Source organism: Haematobia irritans, chromosome 1, assembly GCF_050003625.1.
Source record: "Haematobia irritans isolate KBUSLIRL chromosome 1, ASM5000362v1, whole genome shotgun sequence".
NCBI classification, from domain to species: Eukaryota; Metazoa; Arthropoda; class Insecta; order Diptera; family Muscidae; genus Haematobia; species Haematobia irritans.
Window position 1 is genome coordinate 40,496,404 of NC_134397.1, and position 14,540 is coordinate 40,510,943.

General features: G+C 31.3%; 1 protein-coding gene across 1 annotated transcript in view; it reads left to right on the forward strand.

Annotated features, from left to right (window-relative positions):
• RhoGAP92B (Rho GTPase activating protein at 92B) overlaps positions 1-14,540 on the forward strand; it is a 42,164-nt gene extending 27,624 nt beyond the window's left edge. The window contains exons 4-5 of the mRNA XM_075289948.1: positions 7,676-8,636; positions 13,372-14,540. Of these exons, the coding sequence (XP_075146063.1) occupies positions 7,676-8,636; positions 13,372-14,507 (2,097 nt within the window). The 3' untranslated portion in view covers positions 14,508-14,540. The remainder of the gene's footprint in view (positions 1-7,675; positions 8,637-13,371) is intronic.

Sequence of the window (14,540 nt, forward strand, 5' to 3'; positions counted from 1 at the left end):
TTTGCACGGTGAACGAAGAGGCCACATTAGAATTATGGATGATAGCAGCAATTCGCCAGATACATCCTTAGATGAATAATGCAACCCGTAATTTCACTGAGGTCAGACCACCTCCCCATAATTCTCACCATTGACCGACCCTCCGATTCCGTAACCTCTGAACATCAGACTTTCATCAACCAAAAGAAAAGCAACTGGGAAGTTTCATAGAATTTAAAGGCCGCCGTTTCATGGAGCTCCCTTCCCCCACTTATTTTAATGTTGCCCAGTGGATATTCCGGGACATGATCAACGCAGCAGCTGCTTTCTTCGCATTGCCCAGGTGGGGTTAAATTTCCCTGCAGAAGCGACGGGATTCGCAGACAAGCACGATGAACGCCGTCATGCTTATCCAAGAATAAGGGAACTGAATCTAGAGGTAATTAGTAGGATAGTCGACGAGCACAAGCGGAACACATGGCTTGAGCACCTAAAGCAATGTAACCTATGCACTGACCCAGGTAAGTTGTGGTCATCGGTTAGAGCGCCCGAAGGGATCCATGCTACAAGGGATGATGGGATCTCAATTGCCTTTAGTGATGTGACGGTGACCGATAGAATAGATACTTGAGGTTTTTTAAACGGCAGTTTACTGAGCATCCTGAGAGTAATAGAGTGAAAAGGAGAATCATTCGTCGCACCCGTGGTATCCGAGCCACCGATACACCACAAATTAAGCCCAGTCCAAATGTAATATACAGCGCAAAAACATTCAAGACGCTGGGCTCCAACGGAATTTCTATGCTTATACTAAAGTATCTGGGTATCTGGCTGATACCACAACTGAAGCCAAGCAAAGACTCGAGCAAGGACGATTTGTAGAAAGCGATCTCACTTCTCTCTCTAGCCTTATATTCTGCGTAATACAACAGCTTTGCATGCATAAATAGAGAACTCATCCAGTTCAAGCCGTGACGCAGGCCGGTCCTCGTAGCATTTGACCTATCGAAGGCATTCGATACAATCAATCATGCCAGACTGTTCGAGCACATCGAGAACACGTACCTACCGCCAGGATCTAAACGTTGGATAATAAATTATCTGTGCGGGCCCCTGTCGTATGTGGAATTTAGGGATCTTACCAGTTGTTTCACTACTAAAATTTGATATTTTTTGACGGTGAACAAGGAACATTTTTGTCGCAAACATATACTTGATTGCCGAAATCAGGTACATAATTTTCGAGAACATAACATAGTTGCGACAAACATGTCACATGTTCCCCGTCCAAAAATAATATTTTGCTCTTAAAACATGTGATCATATTCCTTCTTTGGGTGTGGAGACAAAGATCATCTCTGTGCGCAGACACAATTACATGTTGTCAAAATAGTATCTCCCGGGCTTTTATCGCAGTAACCGTCCAAATCGCCATCTTGTGGATGGGCGACAACCAGCCAGCAATGTAAGGGTTGATCTTCACTTTCTAGAGCACGAATCCTGCGTTACAAAAGAGAGCCAGGTTCAACATCAGTCTCGCGGTGGCAGGTTCTATGCACCGGATTGATCCGATAGATCCAGCTCATCAGCCAGCGGCTGCCACATTAGCGTACGTGTACGAGCCAGATTAAGCACTATACCAGACAGGTCTGAATAGGATTCATGGATATACTGTAGCTGAAGCGGTGAGAAGCTACAATGTTAATCATATTCTCGGAGCTCGATCATCACCCGTAGCAACGGTGGGAAGAGACCTCCTACAGCAGATCAGGATAGTTGTGGCTCAACTTATCAGTGATTGACAGCAGCGTAGCTAACGTGTGTCCCACCGGCAACCAAGAGCCACATGACACGCGTCACGTTTTTGCTTGTCCAAATTAACCAAACCAAACTAAAGGGTGATTCTTTTGAGGTTAGGATTTTCATGCATTAGTATTTGACAGATCACGTGGGATTTCAGACATGGTGTCAAAGAGAAAGATGCTCAGTATGCTTTGACATTTCATCATGAATAGACTTACTAACGAGCCACAACGTCGAATTTTCAGTGAATGGGCCCTAGAAAAGTTGGCAGAAAATCCGCTTTTTTATCGACAAATTTTGTTCAGCGATGAGGCTCATTTCTGGTTGAATGGCTACGTAAATAAGCAAAATTGCCGCATTTGGAGTGAAGAGCAACCAGAAGCCGTTCAAGAACTGCCCATGCATCCCGAAAAATACACTGTTTGGTGTGGTTTGTACGCTGGTGGAATCATTGGACCGTATTTTTTCAAAGATGCTGTTGGACGCAACGTTACGGTGAATGGCGATCGCTATCGTTCGATGCTAACAAACTTTTTGTTGCCAAAAATGGAAGAACTGAACTTGGTTGACATGTGGTTTCAACAAGATGGCGCTACATGCCACACAGCTCGCGATTCTATGGCCATTTTGAGGGAAAACTTCGGAGAACAATTCATCTCAAGAAATGGACCGGTAAGTTGGCCACCAAGATCATGCGATTTGACGCCTTTAGACTATTTTTTGTGGGGCTACGTCAAGTCTAAAGTCTACAGAAATAAGCCAGCAACTATTCCAGCTTTGGAAGACAACATTTCCGAAGAAATTCGGGCTATTCCGGCCGAAATGCTCGAAAAAGTTGCCTAAAATTGGACTTTCCGAATGGACCACCTAAGACGCAGCCGCGGTCAACATTTAAATGAAATTATCTTCAAAAAGTAAATGTCATGGACCAATCTAACGTTTCAAATAAAGAACCGATGAGATTTTGCAAATTTTATGCGTTTTTTTTTTAAAAAAAGTTATCAAGCTCTTAACAAATCACCCTTTAAATCAATCTGGACACGTCTCATCCTAGTCGCAGAGTTCCTTGATTTGGATACAAGCTGATGTACCAAAAACAAATGGATGAAACCACAAAATATTTTTACAACTTTTAGTCCGGTTTTAAAGGGTCTCAAAACCGAAACCAGGATTTAAAAAAAAGGTCCTTGGACACTCTAGTGGTGAAGCGGTAGCGGTAGCTAACCACATTCGTGCTCATAGTTCTTCTGCGTTCAAAAACCCGAGGTGTGATTTGGAATTGGTTACCAAAAATATTGGGAACAGAATTAAGATTATGAGGTCTCCGTTTGGAGTCCCAGTATAAGCGAGATCCAATAGAGATTAGTTGAATTTAAAGGTAATGGATTGAAATGAATTTATGATCTACATATTCCATCTCAATCACATTCCAGAATCAATTTTTCGCCATTGATGTCATTCAGTTGATTATGTGTTGACACATAATCTCTTCCATTGTTACCTAATTGAGTTATCTCCAATAGGTGCTGGGTTGAGAAAGAATATTTCATTTCGTTTTTCTTCATTCAATCAATGTGACACCAAACCCACACAGAATTATGGCGGTGAGTGAACTATGCTAAATCTAAAAAAGAAAACGTGAGGTTGTCATAAACTGGAATAGTATAACAGACTTAGGGTGTGTTGTCTTGGCACATCTCCAAATTGCATTGACTCAAATTTCAGCTACAATTCAAACAATCACATTCACATATGGTTTTATGGCGATAATAATTGACTCGTGACTGTGGACATAAAATAAGAGTACAAACAAATGTGGGAAATGCAAAACCCATAGCTGCATTAAGAACAAATATTCGAAAGAGTCAACTTTTAAATTATTGAAAAAATGGTTTTGTATTGCAGATATAGCTCTATAAGTTTAATGTGTTATGAAAGTTGAAATTGTAGGATGCAATTATAGGATTGTTTTTGTTATTGTTGGTCCTGTAAAAAGAAGGATAGAAAAAAACGGGACATCAACCTAATCTATAAAATATAGATATTTTAGCCCAGGAAAACAAACATAAAAGAAGATATATGCCAGAAATCTACATATTATAAATGTACCGACATAAAAAGAATAAATTATAAAACACGGACCATTGTGCGCACATAAATATATAGAAATATAGTTAAAAAATACAGTAAAAAGAAATAGCTTTCAGTGTGAACTCAAACGTAGTGGCGAGCAAATCACAACAAGACCACCAGTTAAAAATGCAAATTTTTCCAATTAAAGTCTTAATTGAGTTTAAAAAAATATTCAACTAAAAATTTAATTGATTCAACAAATTTTTTAATTGAAACAAAAATTAATCACAAAAATTAATAGTATCAATCAATTTTTTAATTGGATAAATTAATGTTTTAATTAACTTGCAATCAATTTTTTAATTGATACTATCATTTCTGTGATTAAAGACTTTTCAATTAAAAAATTAATTGGATCAATTAATTTCGTGATTGAAACAGAAAAAAATTTTTGTGGGTAGTAATGTTTGTAATATTTTAATATATACTTGTTTTTTGTTTTTTTTAGTTAATTTGTGTTAAATTTTCTTTTGTTAAAGTTAATTTTCTTGAAGAAGGTCAACGATGGTGTTCGAAATATTGGAAAGATTTGAGAATAAAACACTATACAAACTACAATTTTATTTAGGTTAGGTTAGGTTAGGTTATGTGGCAGCCCGATGTATCAGGCTCACATAGACTATTCAGTCCATTGTGATACCACAGTGGTGAACTTCTCTCTTATCACTGAGTGCTGCCCGATTCCATGTTAAGCTCAATGACAAGGGACCTCCTTTTTATAGCCGAGTCCGAACGGCGTTCCACATTCCAGTGAAACCACTTAGAGAAGCTTTGAAAACCTCAGAAATGTCAACAGCATTACTGAGGTGGGATAATCCACCGCTGAAAAACTTTTTGGTGTTCGGTCGTAGCAAGAATCGAACCCACGACCTTGTGTATGCAAGGCGGGCATGCTAGCCATTGCACCACGGTGGAACACAATTTTATTTGTTTTATTACAAGCCTTACAAACTCTACAAATAATAAAAAAAAATATTTGAGAAAAAAATCATCTTAAGCTCCTGGACGTCTCAGACTGGCTTAATTATAACAGCCGCGTTTTATCATGTAAAAGATGAAAATACGGGAGAATAAAACTCAAATGTTAATGGCGGCTTAAAATTCCTTAGAGCAGTGCTGGTCTTCCTGGCGGAAACAGTGTTGATATCCTGCAACAGTACGTGATGGGTAAAGTTCAGTAAAAAAAAATCTTCCAGACTTTTCTTGTAAGGGTTCCCAAGGCTTCAAAAAGACTGGTCCACGGAAACTGTGCTGATGTTCTGCAACTGTACATGAATGGGTGAAGTTCAGTAAACAACGTTTTCAAGCGTTTCTTACACACAAAACAAGTTTTTGTGTTCAATCACGAAATTAATTGATCAACTTAATAGTTAATTGAAATGTCTTCAATCACAGAAATCAATTAAAAAATTTATTGAAAGTCAACTAAAAAATTAATTGATCCAATTAAAAAATAATTGATACTATTAATTTTTGTTTCAATTAAAAAGTTTTTTATTGAATCAATTAAATTTTTATTTTAATATTTTTTAAACCCCAATTAAGACTTTAATTGGAAAAAAGTTCGTGAGTTTTGTTTTTCTGTGTACAGGGGATCGTGTTTTCACAATCAATACAGACTTAGCACTCCAGATCCAGAACATTTTGTCAAAATTTTATTTCTATAGAAAATTTTGTCAAAGAATGTTTGTCAAATTTATTTGGGCAAAGCCCTATAGACTGCAAGATGGTTGGATGTAGAGGATGCTGATGAGGAATGTGGTAGAAATTTTGTCAAAATTTTATTTCTATAGAAAATTTTGACAAAGTTTTATTTCTATAAAAAATTTGCCAAAATTTTATTTCTATGAAAAATTTTGCCTAAATATTATTTCTATAGAAAATTTTGTCAAAATTTTATTTCTATAGAAAATTTTGTCAAAATTTTATTTCTATAGAAAATATTGTCAAAATCTTATTTCTATAGAACATTTTGTCAAAATTTTATTTCTATAGAAAATATTGTCAAAATCTTATTTCTATAGAAAATTTTGTCAAAATTTTATTTCTATAGAAAATTTTGTCAAAATTTTATTTCTATAGAAAATTTTGTCAAAATTTTATTTCTATAGAAAATTTTGTCAAAATTTTATTTCTATAGTAAATTTTGTCAAAATATTATTTCTATAGTAAATTTTGTCAAAATTTTATTTCTATAGAAAATATTGTCAAAATTTTATTTCTATAGTAAATTTTGTCAAAATTTTATTTCTATAGAAAATATTGTCAAAATCTTATTTCTATAGAAAATTTTGCCTAAATTTTATTTCTATAGAAAATTTTGTCAAAATTTTATTTCTATAGAAAATTTTGTCAAAATTTTATTTCTATAGTAAATTTTGTCAAAATATTATTTCTATAGTAAATTTTGTCAACATTTTATTTCTATAGAAAATAATATTGTCAAAATCTTATTTCTATAGAACATTTTGTCAACATTTTATTTCTATAGAAAATAATATTGTCAAAATCTTATTTCTATAGAAAATTTTGTCAAAATTTTATTTCTATAGAAAATTTTGTCAAAATTTTATTTCTATAGAAAATTTCGTCAAAATTTCTATAGAAAATTTTGTCAACATTTTATTTCTATAGAAAAAGTTGTCAAAATGTTATTTCTGTAGAAAAAAATTTCAAAATTTTAGCTCTATAGAAAATTTTGTCAAAATTTTATTTCTATAGAAAATATTTAAAAATGTTATTTCTATAGAAAATTTTATTTCCAGCACTCCGAAATGTCATCAGCATTACTGAGAGGGGATAATTCCAGGGCTGTGGAGTCGGAGTCTGAAAATTTTGCTAGAGTCGGAGTCGTACAAATTTTGCTCGACTCCAACTCCGGATAAACTAAATTTTTTAAAACACTTCACTTTTTTGTAACTAAACAAGTTTTTACGCAAAAAATGTTTTATTTCTATAAATTTTATTTCTATAGAAAATTTTGACAAAATTTTATTTCTATAGAAAATTTTGTCAAAATTTTATTTCTATAGAAAATTTTGTCATAATTTTATTTCCATAGAAGATTTTATTTCTATAGAAAATTTTGTCAAAAGTTTCTTTCCATAGAAAATTTTATTTCTATAGAAAATTTTGTCAAAATTTTATTTCCAGCAACCTGAAAAGTCACCTGCATTACTGAGAGGGGATAATCCACCACAGAAACTCCTTTTTGGTGTCCGCTTGAAATTGGGATTAAACCCATGACTCTGGCCATGCAAGACAGGAATGCTAATCATTACACCATGGTGGCTCCCAAATTTGGTCAAAGCTTCGCGTATTTAAATGAACCTTACGGACGTTATCAAAAATTGGTTTTTGTACAACAAATAAGGATATTTTTTGTAATCGCTAAATCTAATAAAATTTCTTTAAAATAAAACAAAATATATGTCAATATATAATAAAGCCATAGCCTTTGAACCAAAGTGGACAGGCAACGAATAATGTATGGCAACAGCTATATTAAATATGTGGAACATGTGTTCATTCATTGTTTTGTTATGACTCAAGTGCTAAATAATTTTATTAGGTCGTCGTAACCTCATCCATTCACTCACTCGCTCACTCACTCACTTACTTACATACAATAAAAATGCATTGTTGAACAATAACACACAAAACAATAATCGAAGATTGATAAGAAGCTACAACAACCCATCAAGATTATTGATTTATTTCCCTCCTTACTTATTTTCTTCTTTTTCCTGTGTTTTTCTAGGCTGCCAAACGTTTAGATGAACCTCAAGCCAAAATCAATAACATTAAAGATCAACAAGAACAATGTGAAGTTAAATTGGAAAAGGAACGTGATATGTGGGCTGCCCAAATGTTTGAACTAATAGCCAAAGAAGATGTCATTGTCCATTGCATAAGGGACTATGTGCTCAACCAAAGAAATTATCATGAGCGTGCTTTATCAAAGGTCAACACTTCGTTGGCCAATATTCAGGATATCATAGAGTCAACGGTGAAATCAAGATTTGGTACCTCGTTAAGTGATCATTTGTCATCAACGAATCGTGAAATATCCTATATCATTGAGTTGTGCGTTTGCTGTCTGGTGGAGAATGGCCTCCATGAGGAGGGTCTATTGCGTGTGGGTTGTGCCAGTACTAAACTGAGACGTATGAAACATGCTCTGGAAGCGCAACATGTTAAAACACCCCTATCGACAGACTATCAGGATCCCCATGTTATTGGTTCCATACTCAAATTGTATCTAAGGGAATTGCCTGAACCTTTGTTAACCTACAGATGTTATGATGACTTTATCCGAATTGTTGAACGTCATTCCGAGGAGGATCGTAAAGTCGCCATAAAAGCCACTTTGGCTAAACTGCCCAAAGCCAATTATGATAATTTACGTTATCTGACAAAATTCCTATGGCTTGTTACCCAAAATGTGGAGTACAATAAAATGAGTTCGCACAATTTGGCCATTGTAATGTCACCGAATATGTTATGGCCTCGTAAAGATGAGAATAATCCCGATGATTATATGGGCCAAGTGAATAGTTCATCGGCTGTTAATATTATTGTGGATTTATTAATCAATCATTGGGAATATTTCTTTGAGGGCGATGTGGATTTCTTTGTAACCCTACAAAGGGGTAAACTCTATATGGAGGATAAAAGTAAATCAAATTCTTCAAATGAAAATTTGGATCGTCATGATGGTGGTAAGTGTAGATCAATGTGTAGATCATTGAAAGCTTAGTTCTGCCAATATATTGCTAATTACAAAATAATTTTTTTCCATAAAAGGTTATATGTGGCATCGTGACATAGACGGGGTGCAAGAGAAATAAGTCGTCGACTGCTTTAATTCCTTTTTATATGCAATAGTATTTTGTTGAATTTTTTTATGTAAAAATTTATGTTTTTTTTTTATTAAAGAAAATATTTTGCTATTTGGAATTCTTCATTTGTAATTCTGTCCATTATAGAAAATGCATGCAATTTTATTTTTCTTTGTACAAAATGCATTGAATAACGTATCTAGAACACGGTTGCCACAGTTGGTAGAATTCTATCAAAAATAGTAGATTTTTTACTCTTTCGTAAATTGGTAGAGTTTTGGTAGATTTTGCAAAACATTCCTCTTCAATTACTAGGTACTTCAATTTTCTGTATGAATAAAATTTGCCATAGAGATAAAATTTTGAGAAAAGAAATCTTGGACAAATTTTGTACAGAATATGAATAAAATTTGCCATAGAGATAACATTTTGAGAACATTTTCTATTGAAATAAAATTTTGACCAAATTTTCTATAGAAATAAAATCTTGACCAAATTTTCTGTAGAAATAAAATTTTGCACAAATTTTCTATAGAAATAAAATTTTGCACAAATTTTCGATAGAAATTAAATTAACATTTTTTTTTTGGAAAAATAATTTTGAGAAAGTTTAAAATTGTAATTAATGGAAAGTATTCTATAGAAATAAAATTTTAAGAAAAATTTCTATAGAAATAAAATTTTGAGAAGAATTTTGACTAAATTTTCTATAAATTCAATATGTTTAAAAATTTATTAATTTTTGTGTTATATCATACAAAGTCCATGGTGAGTAAGTTCCCTCTTTTTGTAAAGTAGTAACTTTCCATTGTTTGTGCAAGCAAAAATCGTTAAAACATTAAAAATTCTACACATTTACAATTCAAGGGATGTTTATACACCCAACAAATTGTCATTAATAGGGATCATTCATTCATTCATTAGAGGGATCATTTATTCATTCATTCGAAGAAAAAGATTTTATATATCAACCTCAAAAATTTGATCAAAATAAGGATTTTTTAAATGTGGTAGATTGTGGGAAACTTTTCTTCAAATTTTCGTAGATTATTTTTGGCACGAGTGGCGACCGTGATCTAGAAACTTTGCTTCTTGGATATTGGGCAAAACTATAGTATAGGCAAATATTTGCCCAAAAAGAATATTGAACTTTTTTGTCCTGGAGCACTTTTGAAATATCTGAATTTTTGGAAAATACTCCTATTGTGATATTAATATATTCAATATGTGGTAAAAATGTTAGCTGGTTTGACGGCGGCGACGAATTCTTTTTTTGATTTCTGTCAAATATTTGCCCAGTATAACCATACTTTACATTTTCATTGCTGGTACAATGAATAAAATGATTTTATTTCTATAGAAAATTTTGTCAACATTTTATTTCTATAGAAAATTTTGTCAACATTTTATTACTATAGAAAATTTTGTCAAAATTTTATTTCTATGGAAAATGTTGTCAAAATTGTATTTCTATAGACATTTTATTTTATAGAAAGTTTTGTCAAATTTTTAATTCTATAGAAAATTTTGTTAAAATTTTATTTCTATAGAAAATTTTGTCAAAATTTTATTTCTATAGAAAATTTTATCTCTATAGAAAATTTTATCTCTATAGAAAATTTTATCTCTATAGAAAATTTTCTCAAAATTTTATCTCTATAGAAAATTTTCTCAAAATTTTATTTCTATAGAAAATTTTGTCAAAATGTTATCTCTACAGAAAATTTTGTCAAAATTGTATCTCTATAGAACATTTTGTCAAAATTTTATCTCTATCGAAAATTTTGTCAAAATTTTATCTCTATAGAAAATTTTATCTCTATAGAAAAGTTTGTCAAAATTTTATCTCTATAGAAAATTTTGTCAAAATTTTATCTCTATAGAAAATTTTGTCAAAATTTTATCTCTATAGAAAATTTTGTCAAAATTTTATCTCTATAGAAAATTTTGTCAAAATTTTATCTCTATAGAAAATTTTGTCAAAATTTTATCTCTATAGAAAATTTTGTCAAAATTTTATTCCTATAGAAAATTTTGTCAACATTTTATTTCTATAGAAAATTTTGTCAACATTTTATTTCTATAGAAAATTTTGTCAAATTTTTATTTCTATAGAAAATTTTGTCAAAATTGTATTTCTATAGAAAATTTTGTCAAAATTTTATTTCTATAGAAAATTTTGTAAAAATTTTATTTCTATAGAAAATTTTGTAAAAATTTTATTTCTATAGAGAATTTTGTCAAAATGTTATTTCTATACCAAATTTTTGTCAAAACTTTATTTCTATAAAAAATTTTCTCAAAATTTTATTTCTATAGAAAATTCTGTCAAAATCTTATTTTCAAAGAAAATTTTGTCAAGATTTTATTTCCAAAGAAAATTTTATTAAAATTTTATTTCTATAGAAAAGTTTGTCAAAATTTTATTTCTATAGAAAATTTTGTCAAAATTGTATTTCTATAGAAAGTTTTTCAAAATATTAATTGTAAAGAAAGTTTTGTCTAAATTTTATTTCTATAGAAAATTTTGTCCACATTTCATTTCTATAGAAAATTTTGTCAAAATGTTAATTGTAAAGAAAGTTTTGTCTAAATTTTATTTCCATAGAAAATTTTCCTAAAATTTTATCTCTATAGAGAATTTTGTCAAACTTTTATCTCTATAGATTTTTTTTTCAAAATTTTATCTCTATAGAAAATTTTTTCAAAATTTTATCTCTATAGAAAATTTTGTCAAAATTTTATCTCTATAGAAAATTTTGTCACAATTGTATCTCTATAGAAAATTTCATCAAAATTTTATTTCTATAGAAAATTTTGTCAACATTTTGTCAAAATTTTATCTCTATAGAAAATTTTGTCAAAATTTTATTTCTATATGAAAATTTTGTCAAAATTTTTATTTCTATAGAAAATGTTGTCAAAATTTTATTTCTATAGTAATTTTTTTCAAAATTTTATTTCTATAGAAAATTTTCTCAAAATTTTATTTCTATAGAAAATTCTGTCAAAATCTTATTTCCAAAGAAAGTTTTGTCAAAATTTTATTTCTATCGAAAATTTTCTCAAAATGTTATCTCTATAGAAAATTTTCTCAAAATTTTATCTCTATAGAAAATTTTGTCAAAATTTTATCTCTGTAGAAAATTTTGTCAAAATTTTATCTATATAGAAAATGTTGTCAAAATTTTATCTATATAGAAAATGTTGTCAAACTTTTATTTCTGAAATGATGGATGCGGCTTTTTCCTATAAACTTCCTATATGCTAACCTTCCCAGCAAAAACTCTCATTACCCGGTAATCATGTATGTAAGCATATTTAAGAATTAATAACCACTTATTAATTGGCATCGCTCTGGATTACATTTCCATACGCATGTCCTAGGAGGAAAGTACTTCTCCCCAGGCATTCTTTCGGTTATGAAATAAGTAGTGCTTTTAGAGCATATAATCACCTAATAACTAAGCACTTTTTCGTAGATACACCAAAATTTGCGAAGTAGCCACTTATTGTCTCAGGCAACCAAATCTCGAAAATATTGGCTTCTATCGCCGATTACAATGGATCAAAATATGATGGCGAGTAATGCTGTAATAGGAGCACTACTTGAATAGAAACGAATATTGTAAACAAAAAATCTAATAAATCATCTAAATAAGATTACACGCAAATTAAATTTTAATTTAAATTTTTAATTTTGATTATTGTTAAATTTATATACACATAATTTTTAAATTAATCTTCTCATCTCAATTAACATGAAACTTAATATCATTATAAAGTTGGTACTGTCATTTATAAGAATAAATTCTTGTTGTACCAGCCTGACATATTATTCAAAATAAATAAAGAAAATAAAATAAAAAAGTTGTAAAAATTATTTTCACACCTAAAATAGAAATAAATGTAGGTTGTTTAAGGGAGTTGGATTCGTGAATTACGTTATAATATATCCAATAGTCAATTCACATTAGGTTCGAAATCTACTAAAAATGGATTTTAAGTCCCTTTTTTATAGGCAAATGGCATTTGAAATCTAGTTTAAGTGCATTTTAAAAGTGTAATGTGAATGTGGTATAAGAAAGCATTTATTTAAAACATAACATGTTAATGGCATTAATTTAAAGCACAATTATTATGAAATATTATTATTAGACTTACCGTTACATTACATATTCTTTTTGATTTTTTAAGTAAAAACACAATTATGTGAATAATTATACCTAATGGTACCAACATTTATTCTATTTTATTAAGTCATTAACAGCCAACTGCATAAGAATTTGAGAATAACAATTCGAAAATTACCGAGAAGTATATATTTTTGTCATTACAAGTTAGTCATTATAACTCACCGCAATGTAATGCAAAGTGTAATGACAGCTGTAGTCCTGGTAATGCCAATTGTAATGAGATGTGGTTACCTAGTTTTTGTTGGGTTGGCACTTACACCACAAATATGGATTAAAATCCTACAAAATTTTCGTAAAACGAAATTGAAAAATTCCCTGTATCAAATTACTGACTTAGTTACCATATTCGTTATAGCCAAAATTCTATTCTTATTATATCTCATTCAAACTGGAATTAAATTGTATTTATTATTTTTCAGATGTTGCTGAAAGTCCACGTTATGGAACAATACGTCGCCAAAAACCATGTGCCCCTTCGCCACCAATGAAATTACAAAACGTGGTTAGTTCAGATCCAAATGGTACATCAACGCAAGATATTGCCAAAAATAATGGCGAATTACAACATAATAATCACCAAAGAGCTAAAGAGTTATTTCCACCGAACAATGATACTACATCAGGAACTATGACTATAAATAACACTCACAACACCACCACGACATCCTCATTAAATAACAATAATAATGGCCATATTGAAAAACCTGAGATTCCTCCACCACCCAAACAATTGCAACTCGATTTCAATGCTTCTAATACAAATGGCGGTGGGACTAACAACACACAACAACACCAATATAATGGTCCTCATCCTCCATTATCTGCTAAACCGGTACCCATGACACGTACACAATTCTTTGGTCTTGATAATTTGCCATCACCCGTTGCCGATCGTAAGAGTAACGATAGTGTTAATTCGATGACATTTAAACCAGATCTCCCGCAAAAGCCAAAAATACCCAAACGACCTATGGTCTTGGGCATACAAACGTTAACAACGACAAATACCAATCGTGGTAGTGATGATGAATCAACTGCAGCAAATGCAACATCTTCATCATCTAATCAACAGAACAATATCAATGGTTCATTTAGGGGTAATAAAACGGCTGAGCAATTGGTGCAGGAACATTGTGATAATGTAACGGCTTTACAGGCCAATATTGGTAGTAGTAATACATCTATACCTTCAGCAATACTTAAGGAAGCAAATCATAATACACATCATACAAATAATGAAGTTAATGCTAATCCCAATTCTAATCCGACATTATTTGCTCCTCCTCCATCTGTAGTTCAAAAAATGACAACAAATCCTCCAAGTTCCCAAAATAATACCCCGCATACAAATACCCATATAAGTCAAATAACGCCAACCAATACGGTGGCCGGTGGTGGCGGTAATGCATTGTCAGTGCATAATGATAATGGAAAGGTTGAAGTACCACGTTTAACTCCTACTACTCCTGTATCACCCAATATGATAATGACACCCAAAAGACCAACTGTGCCTGCTCCCCCTCCACCTGTTATTGTTAAGAAACCAGTAGAGTAAAGCAATTTTACATCTTTGTATCATGTCTGAGTA